Below are 17509 nucleotides of genomic sequence, written 5' to 3' on the forward strand. Positions count from 1 at the left end.
TTCAGGACACAGGGCAGAGTTCTGGACGCAGGTCAGGGTTCAGGACACAGGGTTCAGGATGCAGGTCAGGGTTCAGTACACAGGTCAGGGTTCAGGACGAAGGGTTCAGGACAGAGGGCAGAATTCAGGACGCAGGGCAGGGTTCAGGGTTCAGGATACAGGTCAGAGTTCAGGACGCAGGTCAAGGTTCAGGACGTAGGTCAGGGATCAGACACAGGGCAGGGTTCAGGACACAGGGCAGGGTTCAGGATGCAGGTCAGGGTTCAGGACGCAGGGCAGGGTTCAGGACACAGGGTTCAGGATGCAGGTCAGGGTTCAGGACGCAGGTCAGGGTTCAGGACACAGGTCAGATTTCAGGACGCAGGTCAGAGTTCAGGACGCAGGGTTCAGGGTTCAGGACGCAGGTCAGGGTTCAGGATGCAGGTCAGGCTTCAGGACGCAGGTCAGGATTCAGGACGCAGGGCAGGGTTCAGGGTTCAGGACACAGGTCAGAGTTCAGGACGCAGGCCAGGGTTCAGGACGCAGGGCAGGGTTCAGGATACACAGTTCAGGATGCAGGTCAGGGTTCAGGACGCAGGTCAGGGTTCAAGATGGGGGCAGGGTTCAGGACGGGGGCAGAGTTCAGGACGCAGGGCAGGGTTCAGGACGCAGGTCAGGGTTCAGGACACACGGTGCAGGATGCAGGTCAGGGTTCAGGACGCAGGGCAGGGTTCAGGACGCAGGTCAGAGTTCAGGATGCAGGGTTCAGGGTTCAGGGTTCAGGACGCAGGGCAGGGTTCAGGATGCAGGTCAGGTTTCAGGACACAGTACAGGGTTCAGGACACAGGTCAGGGTTCAAGACGGGGGCAGGGTTCAGGACGGGGGCAGGGTTCAGGACACAGGGCAGGGTTCAGGATGTAGGGCGGGGTTCAGGACACAGGACAGGGTTCAGGACACAGGTCAGGGTTCAAGACGGGGGCAGGGTTCAGGATGGGGGCAGGGTTCAGGACGGGGCGGGGTTCACGACGCAGGGCAGGGTTCAGGACGCAGGGCAGGGTTCAAGACACAGGGCAGGGTTCGGGACACAGGGCAGGCAGACCCAGCTTTTCCCTCTATCTTGGTACAAGAAAGTGATACGAATTATCTCCTCAGCCTGCAGGGCTCAAACCCCTGGCTGCAGCACCAGGGAGCTCAGAGCAGAAAGGAAGCCTGTGAACATTGAAACCTAAACTTTAATGAGGAGAGCTGCACACAAATATTCCAGATAAACACGAAAATAAATAAACATCAACAATTTCACATGGAGAGCACAGCTGGGGACTAGACTCGGCTGCTGGAACCGCAGATGTGAGTGATGGAGCCAACCCCTGCCGGAACTCTTAGTGGGAAAGAGGCAGGCGTCAATGAGGAAGGCATCAGACCTTTGCCTGCCTCAGCTGGCACAGACTATGGCTACACAATCCTGAAATTCAGACAGGCACAGCGAACACCTCTGAGCAAGTCTAGCTGTTGATCCAAGCACACACACACATACACGCGCAGTTGGAGACGATGGCAGGTGGCTGGCCTTGACACCCATCCAGTGATTGCCGAACTGGCAGCTGTGGTGCAGGGAGACCTTGCAGCCGGGTGGCAGGCCTACAACACATCCCACTGGGTTGTGGCTTCACCTCCTTGGGTTGGGAGTTGCCAAAGCCCCTCTTCCCCTCCTCGTATTCCGCGATTGTAACCAACTCATGGCCTCGCTGATCTTTGATCTTGGCAAAAGTCCACATTCCTGTCCTTAAAGGATCTGATAGGATCAGCCAGTAGGGGAGGGTGCAGTGTATTAATGAACGGGCCTGCTGTGGGAACCAGCGATCCTGGCGTGGACTGTCACTCCGACAGCGTGCTGGCTAACAGGGAGGTTGACGGGCTTCAGGCAATGGCAGCTTGGTACACTGGTGACGCTGGGCTTCAGTCTCCCTCTTGCTGAGGGAACTTCTCAGCTCAGGCCTTTCCCTGGCACAACTGCACTCAGTCACCTCTGGCAGTATTGCTGCTCATCAGCTTCTCTCTGCACCACTTGCCAGGGGCTGTCCTCCTCCCCCTGAGATCGGGTAACATTGCTCTGCTCTGCCTGGCAGATAAGCCCCTGATTCGCCTCGTGGGATTGGGTCATTATTTGTCCCTCCTCCTGAGACTGGGTGACCTCTGCCAACTCCTCCTCTTCAGATTGGCTGATCTCCCCCTGCTCCTCTTGGGATTGGCTGACCTCACCCTGCTCCTCTTCGGATTGGCTGACCTCACCCTGCTCCTCCTCTCGGGATTGACTGACTTCACTTTGCTCCTCCTCTCGGGATTGGCTGACATCACTTTGCTCCTCCTCTCGGGATTGGCTGACTTCACTTTGCTGCTCCTCTTGAAATTGGCTGACCTCACCCTGGTCCTCCTCGCGGGATTGGCTGATATCACTCTGGTCCTCCTCTCGGGATTGGCTGACATCACCCTGGTCCTCCTCTCGGTATTGGCTGACATCACCCTGGTCCTCCTCTTGGGATTGGCTGACATCACCCTGGTCCTCCTCTCGGGATTGGCTGACATCACCCTGGTCCTCCTCTTGGGATTGGTTGACTTCACTTTGCTCCTCCTCTTGGGTTTGGCTGACCTCACCCTGGTCCTCCCAGGATTGGTTGACCTCACCCTGCTCCTCCTCCCAGGATCGGCTGACCTCACCCTGCTCCTGCTTTTGTGATTGGCTGACCTCACCCTGCTCCTGCTCTCGTGATTGGCTGACCTCACCCTGCTTCTCCTCCCAGGATTGGCTGACCTCACCCTGCTCCTCCTCCTGGGATTGGCTGACCTCACCCTGCTCCTCCTCCTGGGATTGGCTGACCTCACCCTGCTCCGTCTCCTGGTCGCTGGTCTGGCCCTCGGAATGTTCCTGGATAGTGGGCAGCGCTCCCTGCAGACTACAGCGCCGTCGCAGGCCCACCAGCAGAGGCTGGGGCATGGAGCAGATATCTGTGTTGTTTCCCAGGTCAATCCAGGACAGTGCTGGGAATACATTGGGCTCCTTCATCATCTCCATCATATCCTTGAGTACCAACTTGGTCAGGCGGTTTCCATTCAGTGCCAGGTTGGTGAGTTTTGGAAGGGCCGCCAGGAATGGCAGCAGGAACTGCAGGCTATTGTCTGTCAGCTCTGTGAAGCTGAGGTCGATGGAGACAAGGTGGTCGCGGTTCAGCTGTAAGTGATAGGCCACACGCTGAATGTCCCTGGAAGGCAGCGGCATTCCCGAAAGATCCAATGAGTCAGTCGCTATTCTCCTCTGCAAAGCTGTTTTCAAACTAGAGGGAAAGACAGGCAATTTACAAAACCGACACAGAACACTCCAACCAAGGAACTGACTGCCTGTGCTGTCCATGATGCCAAATTAAACTAAATCTGCTCTGCCTGTTCACCATCCATACCCCTCCCTCCACTTCCACAGCAACCTCTAAAATACCTTATTGAAGCTGCCTTCACTGTCACCCCAAGCTCACTCCAGACACCTATGTGTAAAATAATCCTGCCCTTTAAACTTTCCCTCTCCCTCCTCAAACCTATGACTTTTGGTATTTGATATTTTCATCTTGCAAAAAAGATTCTGCCTGCCCTATCCATGTCTCATTCTGTCATCAGAATCGGAATCAGGTTTATTATCACCGGCATGTGATGGGAAATTTGTTAACTTAGCAGCAGCAGTTCAATGCGATACATAATCTAGAAAAAAATAAAATAATAATAATAAATATATAAGTAAATCAAATACAGTATATGTATATTGAATAGATTTTTAAGTGCAAAAATACAGAAATACTGTACATTAAAAAAAGTGAGGTAGTGTCCAAAGATTCAATGTCTATTTAGGAGTTGGATGGCAGAGGGGAAGAAGCTGTTCCTGAATCACTGAGTGTGTGCCTTCAGGCTTCTGTACCTTCTACTTGATGGTAACATTGAGAAAAGGGCATGCCCTGGGTGCTGGAGGTCTTTAATAATGGACGCTGCCTTTCTGAGACACCGCTGCCTAAAGATGTCCTGGGCACTTTGTAGCTAGTACCCAAGATGGAGCTGACTAGATTTACAACCTTCTGCAGCTTCTTCCGGTCCTGTGCAGTAGCCCCTCCATACCAGACAGTGATACAGCCTGTCAGAATGCTCTCCACGGTACATCTATAGAAATTTTTGAGTGTATTTGTTGACATGTCAAATCTTTTCAAACTCCTATTGAAGTATAGCTGCTGCCTTGCCTTGTTAATGACTACATTGATATGTTGGGACCAGGTTAGATCCTCAGAGATCTTGATACCCAGGAACTTGAAGCTGCTCACTCTCTCCACTTCCGATCCGTCTATGAGGATTGGTATGTGTTCCTTCATCTTATCCTTCCTGAAGTCCACAATCAGCTCTTTTATCTTACTGACGTTGAGTGCCAGGTTGTTGCTGTGGCACCACTCCACTAGTTGGCATATCTCGCTCCTGTACGCCCTCTCGTCACCACCTGAGAGTTTACCAACAATGGTTGTATCGTCAGCAAATTTACAGACGGTATTTAAGCTATGCCTAGCCACACAGTCATGTGTATATAGAGAGTAGAGCAGTGGGCTAAGCACACACCCGAGGTGCGCCAGTGTTGATCGTCAGTGAGGAGGATATATTATCACCAATCCACACAGATTGTGGTCTTCCGGTTAGGAAGTTGAGGATCCAATTGCAGAGGGAGGTGCAGAGGCCCAGGTTCTGCAACTTATCAATCAGGATTGTGGGAATGATGGTATTAAATGTTGAGCTATAGTCGATGAACAGCATCCTGACATAGGTGTTTGTGTTGTCCAGGTGGTCTAAAGCCGTGTGAAGACCCTTTGAGATTGCATCTGCCATTGACTTATTGTGGTGATAGGCAAATTACAATGGGTCCAGGTCCTTGCTGAGGCTGGAGTTCAGTCTAGTCATGACTAACCTCTCAAAGCATTTCATCACTGTCGATGTGAGTGCTACCGGGCGATAGTCATTAAGGCAGCTCACATTTTATGAACTTCTATCAGGTCATCACCAGCCTCTGAATTTTGTTTTGACAATCATTCGTGCTCTGAACCCATCATCAGAAAGGGTGAGAACCTTCAACCAGAGAACTCTCGTGGCAGGGAGAGCAGCTTATCTTGATTTGAAAGAGCTGGGATTTGCCACAGCTGACTGGCGAATAGCTAATGCAATTCCATTGTACAATAAAGCAAATAGGGACAACCTTGGAAAGTCTGGACCAGCAAGCCTCAGATCAGCAGTAGGGAAATTACCAGCGAGAATTCTCAATGATAGTGTTTATAAGCATTTGCACTTTACTCTTTTCCATAGGTGCTGCCTGACCTCCAGTGGTCCTCCAGCTTTTTGTGTGTGTTGCTTTGGAAACTCATGGCCCAATTAGGGAGAGTCAGCAGAGCTTTGTGCTGGACAAGTCATGTCTTTCTAACTTGAGCTTTTCAAGGAGGTGATGAAGGTAGGAATGTGGGTGTGGGTTAGGTATTTCTCAAGGAACATAGAACATAGAACAAGTCAGCACAGTACAGGCCCTTCGGCCCACAATGTTGTGCCGACCCTCAAACCCTGCCTCCCATATAACCCCGCACCTTAAGTTCCTCCATATACCTGTCTAGTAGTCTCTTAAACTTCACTAGTGTATCTGCCTCCACCACTGACTCAGGCAGTGCATTCCACGCACCAACCACTCTCTGAGTAAAAAACCTTCCTCTAATATCCCCCTTGAACTTCCCACCCCTTACCTTAAAGCCACGTCCTCTTGTATTGAGCAGTGGTGCCCTGGGGAAGAGGCACTGGCTATCCACTCTATCTATTCCTCATATTATCTTGTACACCTCTATCATGTCTCCTCTCATCCTCCTTCTCTCCAAAGAATCCTCCTTCTCTCCAAAGAGTAAAGACCTAGTCCCTTAATCTCTGATCATAATCCATACTCTCTAAACCAGGCAGCATCCTGGTAAATCTCCTCTGTACCCTTTCCAATGCTTCCACATCCTTCCTATAGTGAGGTGACCTTCATTTCAGCTCACTCCGAAGTTTGAGATACATTGGACCCACAGACACTTGGCCACTTGGATTTAGAATCAACTTGCCCATTTTAGGCAAAAGGATGGGACTTACACCAACAGGTGGCCTGGGACCAGTGGTATTCTGAAGGGAGTCCATTTTAGGTAGAAGGATGGGACTTACACTAACGTGGGACCGAGACCAGTGGTATTCCGAAGGGAGTTGTGATGAGACCTTTTCATATTGTCTGAAAACTTACCAACCCACCCATCATTTTCATCCAAGTCAGTTAGATATCACAAACAGCAGAGGCCCCAGTATGGATTTGCTGTACTGTATGAAGCACCTGAGGTGCTCTTTAATCCGACTTGCCAAGAATTTTCTATGGCCCTTTCTGGCTTTCCTAATTCCCTTCTTGAATCCTTTGAGCAATCTGTGCTGTATTGCTCTGTGTCTGATTACTGACACAACCTCTCATCAGGTAGTCTCTGATTAGACTATCCCTTCAACCCAAAACCACCCTGACGCAGGACACTCACACGGGATTCTCCCGGCCCTCTACTCCCCGTGACAGCGACGCAGGCTCCTTCTCTTTGGGGATCAGCCTGTCAAGCAGTCCGAGAGGCAGCCCCGTAACAGTAAAAAGTGGAGGGCAATCTCACTTGTCCAGAGGACACACAGGTCATGAAGAAATCAGTAAAATCATGGGGATAGAGGGTGGAGTTAGGGGTCAGGTTAAGTTTAGGGACGGGAGTTAGAGATCCCAGGCCTCCGCTCCAGGCTCTAAGGCCAGTGAGTGAGGTTACACCTGTTCTTCATGTCTCCTGTGCACACATGGATTTGTGTCTGTGACAATAAAGTGAACTTTGACTGGGACACACCTGTACACAGGGGGTTCACTGTCTATGCACCATTTGTCTTCACACTGGGGGCATCTACACGTCACTGTCTGTGCCTGGTGTGCACACATCCCCAGCTCCTTTCCACCCCAATTGTTCCCAACTTAGCATCATTCAGTAATACCATGCTCTGCCCGAAAACTTTGCCCACGATGAATGGGAAAGGCCTTCACTGCCCACTGACCCAACATCATGTCGCCCTCCTCACAATTCTCAGCACTATTTTCCATCATCAGCAAACTTAGCGATTTTACATTTGGCTCTCTCATCCCACCCGCAGGTGTAGGTATCAGGCTCCAGTAGCAGAGGGGTTAGTGTGACACAACTACAGATCAGGGACATTCCAATGTTTGATGTTCACCTTCCCGGTGGAACATGTGGGTTTTCCCTGGGTGCACCAAATCCCACCAGTCCAGAGACATACTGGACAGGTTATAGTAAACCGTCCAGTCGTCAGGCTCAGGTTAAACTGTCCAGTCGTCAGGCTCGGGTTAAACTGTCCAGTCGTCAGGCTCGGGTTGAACTGCCCGGTGTCAGGCCCGGGTTAAACTGTCCGGTGTCAGGCTCGGGTTAAACTGTCCGGTGTCAGGCTCCGGTTAAACTGTCCGGTCGGGTTAAACTGTCCGGTGTCAGGCTCGGGTTAAACTGTCCACTCGGGTTGAACTGTCCGGTGTCAGGCACGGGTTAAACTGTCCGGTCGGGTTAAACTGTCCGGTGTCAGGCTCGGGTTAAACTGTCCGGTGTCAGGCCCGGGTTAAACTGTCCGGTGTCAGGCTCGGGTTAAACTGTCCGGTCGGGTTAAACTGTCCGCTCGGGTTGAACTGTCCGGTGTCAGGCCCGGGTTAAACTGTCCGGTGTCAGACTCGGGTTAAACTGTCCGGTGTCAGTCTCGGGTTAAACTGTCCGGTGTCAGGCTCGGGTTAAACTGTCCGCTCGGATTGAACTGTCCGGTGTCAGGCTCGGGTTAAATCGGGAGCTGCTGGAGTGGTACACCTGAAGGGTTTCCATCGCATGGTAATGGTAAGTACAGGAAAATATGGTGCCCAGAACCCACCCTTGGGTGTACGTGGTGCATATCTCATGCCCAGAAACCCCCCATGGGTGTATGTGGTGGCTATGTTGTGCCCAGGAACCCACTCACAGGTGTACGTGTTGGGTATCTTGCACCCAAAAACCCACTCATGGGTGCACGTGTTGGGTAAATTATGCCCAAGAACACCCATGGGTGTACGTGGTGCATATCTGATGCTCAGAACTGACTCATATGTGTATGTGTTGGGTACTAGGTGCCCAGAACCCACCCATGGGTGTACGTGTGCATATCTGGTGCTTTGGATACCTCACAAGGGTGTATACATTGGTAATCTAGTGCCCAGAACCCACCCATGGGTGTACGTCTTATGTATCTGGGGCACAGGAGTCACCATCACTAGTGATAATCACTACCACTCCATCACTGGTGAAAATCACAACCAATTCCAAACTAGTGACAATCACTACCACGCACTCACTTGTGATAACCACTACTACTCGCTCAAGTGATGATAACTAACTCCCTCACTGGTGATAATCACTACCCCTCACTCACTAGTGATAATCACTACCACTCCCTCACGAGTGATAACCATTACTACTCCCTCACTTGTGAAAATCATTACCAGTTCCAAACTAGTGATAATCACTACCACTCAGTCACTAGTGATAATCACTACCAACTATTCACTAGTGATAATCACTAACACTCCCTCTTAGTGATAATCACTACCAATCCCTCACTAGTGATAATCACTACCAGTTCCTGACTTGTGACAATCATTACTGCTCCCTCACTGGCGATAATCACTACTACTCCCTCACTTGTGAAAATCACTACCACTCCTAGTGAGCCTGTCTACCAGCCCCATTCCATTTCCCTCACCAGCCGTCTCCTTTCCCCGTGCCATATTTTGTCTGTCAACCGGATTTCACTCCAGCATTTAAGCCTCCTTAATCCTTCTTCTTTAGGATTATGTTGATCTCTGAATGCCCAGAGAGACTAATCTCCCGGCAGTGATGAAAATCTGCTGCCAGTTTCTGAGCATCACAGGCCTTGTGTGATAATGACTGTGGGGAGGAGAGTGTGTGCCTTGCTGCAGGACTAGCTGTGTCTCTCTGGGTGACCCTGGGTCTGGCAGTGCCCGGGTGGAGGGTGCTGTGTCTGACTGGGTGACCCCGGGTCTGGCAGTGCCCGGGCGGAGGGTGCTGTGTCTGACTGGGTGACCCCGGGTCTGGCAGTGCCCGGGCGGAGGGTGCTGTGTCTGACTGGGTGATCCCGGGTCTGGCAGTGCCCGGGCGGAGGGTGCTGTGTCTCACTGGGTGACCCCGGGTCTGGCAGTGCCCGGGCGGAGGGTGCTGTGTCTCACTGGGTGACCCCGGGTCTGGCAGTGCCCGGGCGGAGGGTGCTGTGTCTGACTGGGTGACCCCGGGTCTGGCAGTGCCCGGGTGGAGGGTGCTGTGTCTGACTGGGTGACCCCGGGTCTGGCAGTGCCCGGGCGGAGGGTGCTGTGTCTGACTGGGTGACCCCGGGTCTGGCAGTGCCCGGGCGGAGGGTGCTGTGTCTGACTGGGTGACCCCGGGTCTGGCAGTGCCCGGGCGGAGAGTGCTGTGTCTGACTGGGTGACACTGGGTCTGGCAGTGCCCGTGTGGAGGGTGCTGTGTCTGACTGGGTGACACTGGGTCTGGCAGTGCCCGGGCGGAGGGTGCTGTGACTCACTGGGTGACACTGGGTCTGGCAGTGCCCGGGCGGAGGGTGCTGTGTCTCACTGGGTGACACTGGGTCTGGCAGTGCCCGGGCGGAGGGTGCTGTGTCTCACTGGGTGACACTGGGTCTGGCAGTGCCCGGGCGGAGGGTGCTGTGTCTCACTGGGTGACCCCGGGTCTGGCAGTGCCCGGGCGGAGGGTGCTGTGTCTGACTGGGTGACCCCGGGACTGGCAGTGCCCGGGCGGAGGGTGCTGTGTCTGACTGGGTGACCCCGGGTCTGGCAGTGCCCGGGCGGAGGGTGCTGTGACTCACTGGGTGACCCCGGGTCTGGCAGTGCCCGGGCGGAGGGTGCTGTGTCTCACTGGGTGACCCCGGGTCTGGCAGTGCCCGGGCGGAGGGTGCTGTGTCTCACTGGGTGACCCCGGGTCTGGCAGTGCCTGGGTGGAGGGTGCTGTGTCTGACTGGGTGACCCCGGGTCTGGCAGTGCCCGGGTGGAGGGTGCTGTGTCTGACTGGGTGACCCCGGGTCTGGCAGTGCCCGGGCGGGGGGTGCTGTGTCTGACTGGGTGACCCTGGGTCTGGCAGTGCCTGGGTGGGGGGTGCTGTGTCTCACTGGGTGACCCCGGGTCTGGCAGTGCCCGGGTGGAGGGTGCTGTGTCTGACTGGGTGACACTAGGTCTGGCAGTGCCCGGGCGGAGGGTGCTGTGTCTCACTGGGTGACCCCGGGTCTGGCAGTGCCCGGGCGGAGGGTGCTGTGTCTGACTGGGTGACCCCGGGTCTGGCAGTGCCCGGGCGGAGGGTGCTGTGTCTGACTGGGTGACCCCGGGACTGGCAGTGCCCGGGCGGAGGGTGCTGTGACTCACTGGGTGACCCCGGGTCTGGCAGTGCCCGGGCGGAGGGTGCTGTGTCCGACTGGGTGACCCCGGGTCTGGCAGTGCCCGGGCGGAGGGTGCTGTGTCTCACTGGGTGACCTCGGGTCTGGCAGTGCCCGGGTGGAGGGTGCTGTGTCTCACTGGGTGACCCTGGGTCTGGCAGTGCCTGGGTGGAGGGTGCTGTGTCTGACTGGGTGACCCCGGGTCTGGCAGTGCCCGGGTGGAGGGTGCTGTGTCTGACTGGGTGACCCCGGGTCTGGCAGTGCCCGGGCGGGGGGTGCTGTGTCTGACTGGGTGACCCCGGGTCTGGCAGTGCCCGGGTGGGGGGTGCTGTGTCTCACTGGGTGACCCCGGGTCTGGCAGTGCCCGGGTGGAGGGTGCTGTGTCTGACTGGGTGACACTAGGTCTGGCAGTGCCCGGGTGGAGGGTGCTGTGTCCGACTGGGTGACCCCGGGTCTGGCAGTGCCCGGGCGGAGGATGCTGTGTCCGACTGGGTGACCCTGGGTCTGGCAGTGCCCTTGTGGAGGGTGCTGTGTCTCACTGGGTGACCCCGGGTCTGGCAGTGCCCGGGTGGAGGGTGCTGTGTCTGACTGGGTGACCCCGGGTCTGGCAGTGGCCGGGCGGGGGGTGCTGTGTCTGACTGGGTGACCCCGGGTCTGGCAGTGCCCGGGTGGGGGGTGCTGTGTCTGACTGGGTGACCCTGGGTCTGGCTGTGCCCGGGTGGAGGGTGCTGTGTCTGACTGGGTGACCCCGAGTCTGGCAGTGCCCGGGTGGGGGGTGCTGTGTCTGACTGGGTGACCCCGGTTCTGGCAGTGCCCGGGTGGAGGGTGCTGTGTCTGACTGGGTGACCCCGGGTCTGGCAGTGCCTGGGTGGAGGGTGCTGTGTCTCACTGGGTGACCCCGGGTCTGGCAGTGCCCGGGTGGAGGGTACTGTGTCTGACTGGGTGACACTAGGTCTGGCAGTGCCCGGGCGGAGGGTGCTGTGTCTCACTGGGTGACCCCAGGTCTGGCAGTGCCCGGGCGGAGGGTGCTGTGTCTGACTGGGTGACCCCGGGTCTGGCAGCGCCCGGGCGGAGGGTGCTGTGTCTGACTGGGTGACCCCGGGACTGGCAGTGCCCGGGCGGAGGGTGCTGTGACTCACTGGGTGACCCCGGGTCTGGCAGTGCCCGGGCGGAGGGTGCTGTGTCCGACTGGGTGACCCCGGGTCTGGCAGTGCCCGGGCGGAGGGTGCTGTGTCTCACTGGGTGACCCCGGGTCTGGCAGTGCCCGGGTGGAGGGTGCTGTGTCTCACTGGGTGACCCCGGGTCTGGCAGTGCCCGGGTGGAGGGTGATGTGTCTCACTGGGTGACCCCGGGTCTGGCAGTGCCCGGGTGGAGGGTGCTGTGTCTGACTGGGTGACCCCGGGTCTGGCAGTGCCCGGGCGGGAGGTGCTGTGTCTGACTGGGTGACCCCGGGTCTGGCAGTGCCCGGGTGGAGGGTGCTGTGTCCGACTGGGTGACCCCGGGTCTGGCAGTGCCCGGGCGGAGGGTGCTGTGTCCGACTGGGTGACCCTGGGTCTGGCAGTGCCCTTGTGGAGGGTGCTGTGTCTCACTGGGTGACCCCGGGTCTGGCAGTGCCCGGGTGGAGGGTGCTGTGTCTCACTGGGTGACCCCGGGTGGAGGGTGCTGTGTCTGACTGGATGACCCCGGGTCTGGCAGTGCCCGGGTGGGGGGTGCTGTGTCTCACTGGGTGACCCCGGGTCTGGCAGTGCCCGGGTGGAGGGTGCTGTGTCTGACTGGGTGACAGTAGGTCTGGCAGTGCCCGGGTGGAGGGTGCTGTGTCCGACTGGGTGACCCCGGGTCTGGCAGTGCCCAGGCGGAGGGTGCTGTGTCCGACTGGGTGACCCTGGGTCTGGCAGTGCCCTTGTGGAGGGTGCTGTGTCTCACTGGGTGACCCCGGGTCTGGCAGTGCCCGGGTGGAGGGTGCTGTGTCTCACTGGGTGACCCCGGGTGGAGGGTGCTGTGTCTGACTGGGTGACCCCGGGTCTGGCAGTGCCCGGGTGGAGGGTGCTGTGTCTGACTGGGTGACCCCGGGTCTGGCAGTGGCCGGGCGGGGGGTGCTGTGTCTGACTGGGTGACCCCGGGTCTGGCAGTGCCCGGGTGGGGGGTGCTGTGTCTGACTGGGTGACCCCGGGTCTGGCTGTGCCCGGGTGGAGGGTGCTGTGTCTGACTGGGTGACCCCGGGTCTGGCAGTGGCCGGGCGGGGGGTGCTGTGTCTGACTGGGTGACCCCGGGTCTGGCAGTGGCCGGGCGGGGGGTGCTGTGTCTCACTGGGTGACCCCGGGTCTGGCAGTGCCCGGGCGGGGGGTGCTGTGTCTGACTGGGTGACCCCGGGTCTGGCTGTGCCCGGGTGGAGGGTGCTGTGTCTGACTGGGTGACCCCGGGTCTGGCAGTGCCCGGGTGGAGGGTGCTGTGTCTGACTGGGTGACCCCGGGTCTGGCAGTGCCTGGGTGGAGGGTGCTGTGTCTCACTGGGTGACCCCGGGTCTGGCAGTGCCCGGGTGGAGGGTGCTGTGTCTGACTGGGTGACCCTGGGTCTGGCAGTGCCCGGGTGGAGGGTGCTGTGTCTGACTGGGTGACCCCGGGTCTGGCTGTGCCCGGGCGGAGGGTGCTGTGTCTGACTGGGTGACCCCGGGTCTGGCAGTGCCCGGGCGGAGGGTGCTGTGTCTGACTGGGTGACCCTGGGTCTGGCTGTGCCCGGGTGGAGGGTGCTGTGTCTCACTGGGTGACCCTGGGTCTGGCAGTGCCCGGGCAGAGGGTGCTGTGTCTGACTGGGTGACCCTGGGTCTGGCAGTGCCCGGGCGGGGGGTGCTGTGTCTGATTGGGTGACCCTGGGTCTGGCAGTGCCCGGGCGGAGGGTGCTGTGTCCGACTGGGTGACCCCGGGTCTGGCTGTGCCCGGGCGGAGGGTGCTGTGTCTGACTGGGTGACCCCGGGTCTGGCAGTGCCCGGGCGGAGGGTGCTGTGTCTGACTGGGTGACCCTGGGTCTGGCAGTGCCCGGGCGGAGGGTGCTGTGTCCGACTGGGTGACCCCGGGTCTGGCAGTGCCCGGGCGGAGGGTGCTGTGTCTGACTGGGTGACCCTGGGTCTGGCTGTGCCCGGGTGGAGGGTGCTGTGTCTGACTGGGTGACCCTGGGTCTGGCAGTGCCCGGGCGGGGGGTGCTGTGTCTGATTGGGTGACCCTGGGTCTGGCAGTGCCCGGGCGGAGGGTGCTGTGTCCGACTGGGTGACCCCGGGTCTGGCAGTGCCCGGGCGGAGGGTGCTGTGTCTCACTGGGTGACCCCGGGTCTGGCAGTGCCCGGGCGGAGGATGCTGTGTCTCACTGGGTGACCCTGGGTCTGGCAGTGCCCGGGTGGAGGGTGCTGTGTCCGACTGGGTGACCCCGGGTCTGGCAGTGCCCGGGTGGAGGGTGCTGTGTCTCACTGGGTGACCCCGGGTCTGGCAGTGCCCGGGCGGAGGGTGCTGTGTCTGACTGGCTACTCACCAGGGCTGTGCGTGCTGGGTCACCGCCTGTCGCTGCCACTTGGCGTGGGGTGTTAGGTGGTAGATGAGCTGTCGGCACAGTTTCTCCGCGGACTTCAAGGACTCCAGCTCCTGAAACACCCAACAGCAAAGAAAGTTTCACTCACCCCACGTGCAGACTTGTGTGCAGTTCGAGAGTATTGCACATACAATCGCGCCTATTCCACGTGTGGTTACCTGCAGCTCACTGCACTCCCACTGCGCCCGAGGACGTGACTGAGCCCTGTCCCTCAGCAGAAGGGGACGTGGTGGTCCAGGGCTGCTTACTCCCTCAGCCCCCCGGCCCGGCCAAGACCCAGCTGCAAGCTGATCCGGTGCTCAAGTAGACCTGTCTCCGGTCCGGGTGGAGGAGGCTGGCTTAATGTTCCTCGGAACGGAGGAGACTTCTGGTGAGGGGAGAATACTGAGGAGCTGTGAGGGGCACAGGTGAGGTGCATTGTGGGAAACTGTACCTCAGGCCTGAGGAGTTGTGAGGGGCACAGGTGAGGAGCATTGTGGGAAACTGTAGCTCAGGCCTGAGGAGCTGTGAGGGGCACAGGTGAGCAGCATTGTGGGAAACTGTACCTCAGGCCTGAGGAGCTGTGAGGGGCACAGGTGAGGAGCATTGTGGGAAACTGTACCTCAGGTCTGAGGAACTGTGAGGGGCACAGGTGAGGTGCACTGTGAGAAACTGTACCTCAGGTCAGAGATGTCTCAAATTAGAGGGTATATAATCTAAAGTGAGGAAGAGGGACTGAATTTAAGGGCAGGGAGGTTATTCTGCAACTGTACAGGGTATCGGTGAGGCCACACCTGAAGAGCTGTGTGCAGCTCTGCTCTCCCTATGTGAGAAAGCAGATACTGGCTTTGCAGGCGGTGCAGAGGAGATTCACTGGGTTGGTGCTGAAGTTGAGGGGGTTAGTTTATGAAGAGAGATTGAATCACCTCAGAGTATACTTGCTGGAATTCAGAAGAATGGGACGGTGTTTCAAAGTTCAAAGTAAATTCATTATCAAAGTACATATGTGTCACCATATACAACCCTGAGATTTATTTTCCTGCAGGCACACTCAATAAATCCATATTAGAATCATAACCATAACAGAATCCAAAAAAGTCCACACCAGAGTGCAAAAGACATCAAACTGTACAAATACAAAAAGAAATAATAATAATAATAAATAAGAAATAAATATCATCAACTTCAGATGAAGAGTCCTTGAAAGTGAGTCCATAGGTTGTGGGAACATTTCAGTGATGGGTGAGTGAAGCTGAGTTCAGTTACCCACTTCAGTTCAAGAGCCTGATGGTTGAGGGGTAGTAACTATCTCTGAACCTGGTGGGGTGAGTCCTGAGGCTCCTGTTTCTTCTTCCTGATGGCAGCAGTGAGAAGAGAGCATGGCCTGGGTGGTGGGGGTCCCCAACGACGGATGCTGCTTCCCTGCGACAGCATTTCATGTCGATGTGCTCAAAGGGATGGGAGGGTTTTATCTGTGATGGACTGGACCATATCCACAGCTTTTTGTGGGATTTTCCACTCAAGGGCATTGGTATTTCTATAGTAGATTGTGATGCAGCCAGTCAATATACTCTCTACCACACATCTGTAGAAGTTTGACAAAGTTTTAGATGCCGTGCTGAATCTTCGCAAACTCTTCAGGAAGTAGAGGTGCTGCCATGTTTTCGTCATAATTGTTCTTATGTGCTGGGCCCAGGACAGGTCCTCAGAAATTATAACACTGAGGAATTTGGAGAAGATGGGAGAAGATGGCGGCGTGAGGGCAGCGCGCGCGGCCTCTCCGGTGATGAATATCTGTAATCTACCAAGTAGAGGACCATGTACAATTCTGATACAGACATGAGAGCACAGCGGAACATCTGAAAAACTTCTGAAATGCCCGCTTTGCTGCCGCTGCTACTGTGTAGTAACTGGAATCTCCGGAGTTGTAGGCCCCGAAATCCTTGGCTTTGTGTGATTCAGCGGCCGGGGAGAGGTCGAAGGCGCTCGGCAGAGGATGGCGCTCGGGAGGTTGTATCGGAGAGGCTGGTTGGAAGCTTGGAGTTTTCGGACGGATGGACTCATTGTCGGCTGTGGTCGGCTGCTTCCAAGGTATCGGCAAGTCGATGGTGCCTGGAGGTTTATGGCAGGGAGTTTCTCCCTTTTGCTGCCTGCTATCGGGGACTCGGGAGTCGATCGATTCGGGACTTTAAGAACTTTTTTTTACCATGCCTATGGTCTGTTCTTTATCAAATTATGGTATTGCTTTGCACTGCTGTAACTATATGTTATAATTCTGTGGTTTTGTCAGTGTTAGTCTTAGGTCTGTCCTGTTTTCTGTGATAACACTCCAGAGAAACATTGTATAATTTCTTAATGCATGTATACATTTCTAAATGACAATAAAAGAGGACGGAGTGTTCTCATAATCTAAATTTAGAGTCGCTGACACTTTCCACCTCTGATCCTCTGATGAGGACTGGCTCATGGATAATGCTCCCTCTAATTTGTAGTGACCAGTGTGCTCAAAAATCTTGTGCCCAGTGATAACAACATGTGTGCATTGAATTTTTAAGTGGAAGTAAACCTGAAGCTATTCTAGAGATAATAAAGCACTCTACTTTAAATAAACCAGCAGTTCTTTTGCACTTCACGCACTTAGCTTCTTTGGAGTTTGACATTGTGAATCAATAATTTCTTCAATAAAAACAGTATTAATGAGCCAGTTCTAAAATCTGCAGACAAATCTTCGTAAACTCCACGTTGTCAACACCGTCCGCATCAGAAACCAGAAAAGGAAATGTGATTGTGTATGATCGTGAAATATATTTAACACGCCAATGAGGTAGAGGGTGACAACCTTCCGTGTGCAGTTTAAATTTTTCGTGCACTAGTAGCAAAAGATGTGTGTGCACACACCTCAGGGGAACATTGCTCACGCACCTCTTGTTTCTTCCTCCTGAAGTCAATAATCGGTTTTGCTAAAATTGAGGAACAGGTGGCACCACTCAGCCAGATTTTCAACCCCCCACCCCCCAAATGCTGATTCAACAAAACTTTTGATTTGGCCTATGATAGCGGTGTCATCACCAAACGTGAATATGGAGCCATGCTTAGCCACACAGTCGTAAGTATAAAGACAGCGAGTAGGGCAGGAGTCAGCACACAGCAGCTGTGCTGATGGACATCATGCAGGAGATGTTGTTATCAGTTCAAACTGACTGCAAGTGAGGAAATCGAGGATCCAGTTGCACAAGGACATACTGAGGCCAATGTCTTGAAGCTTATTGATTAGTTTTGAGGGGGATGATGATATTGAATGCTGAGCTGTAGTCGATAAAGAGCATCCTGATGTCAGCATCTTTGCTGTCCAGTTGTTCCAAGGTTGAGTGAAGAGGCAATGAGATGGCATCTGCTGAGGA

General features: G+C 55.7%; 1 protein-coding gene across 2 annotated transcripts in view; it reads right to left on the reverse strand.

The window, feature by feature from the left end:
• Nucleotides 1-1225: 1225 nt before the first annotated feature.
• LOC140187493 (uncharacterized) overlaps nucleotides 1226-17509 on the reverse strand; it is a 52466-nt gene continuing 36182 nt past the window's right edge. For both annotated transcript variants that reach the window (XM_072242835.1, XM_072242833.1), the window contains 2 exons: nucleotides 14073-14182; nucleotides 1226-3308 (listed from right to left, as the gene is read on the reverse strand). In XM_072242835.1, the coding sequence (XP_072098936.1) occupies nucleotides 2000-3308; nucleotides 14073-14182 (1419 nt within the window). In that variant the 3' untranslated portion in view covers nucleotides 1226-1999. The remainder of the gene's footprint in view (nucleotides 3309-14072; nucleotides 14183-17509) is intronic.

The sequence above is a fragment of the Mobula birostris genome, chromosome 25 (assembly GCF_030028105.1).
Source record: "Mobula birostris isolate sMobBir1 chromosome 25, sMobBir1.hap1, whole genome shotgun sequence".
In the NCBI taxonomy this organism is placed as follows: domain Eukaryota; kingdom Metazoa; phylum Chordata; class Chondrichthyes; order Myliobatiformes; family Myliobatidae; genus Mobula; species Mobula birostris.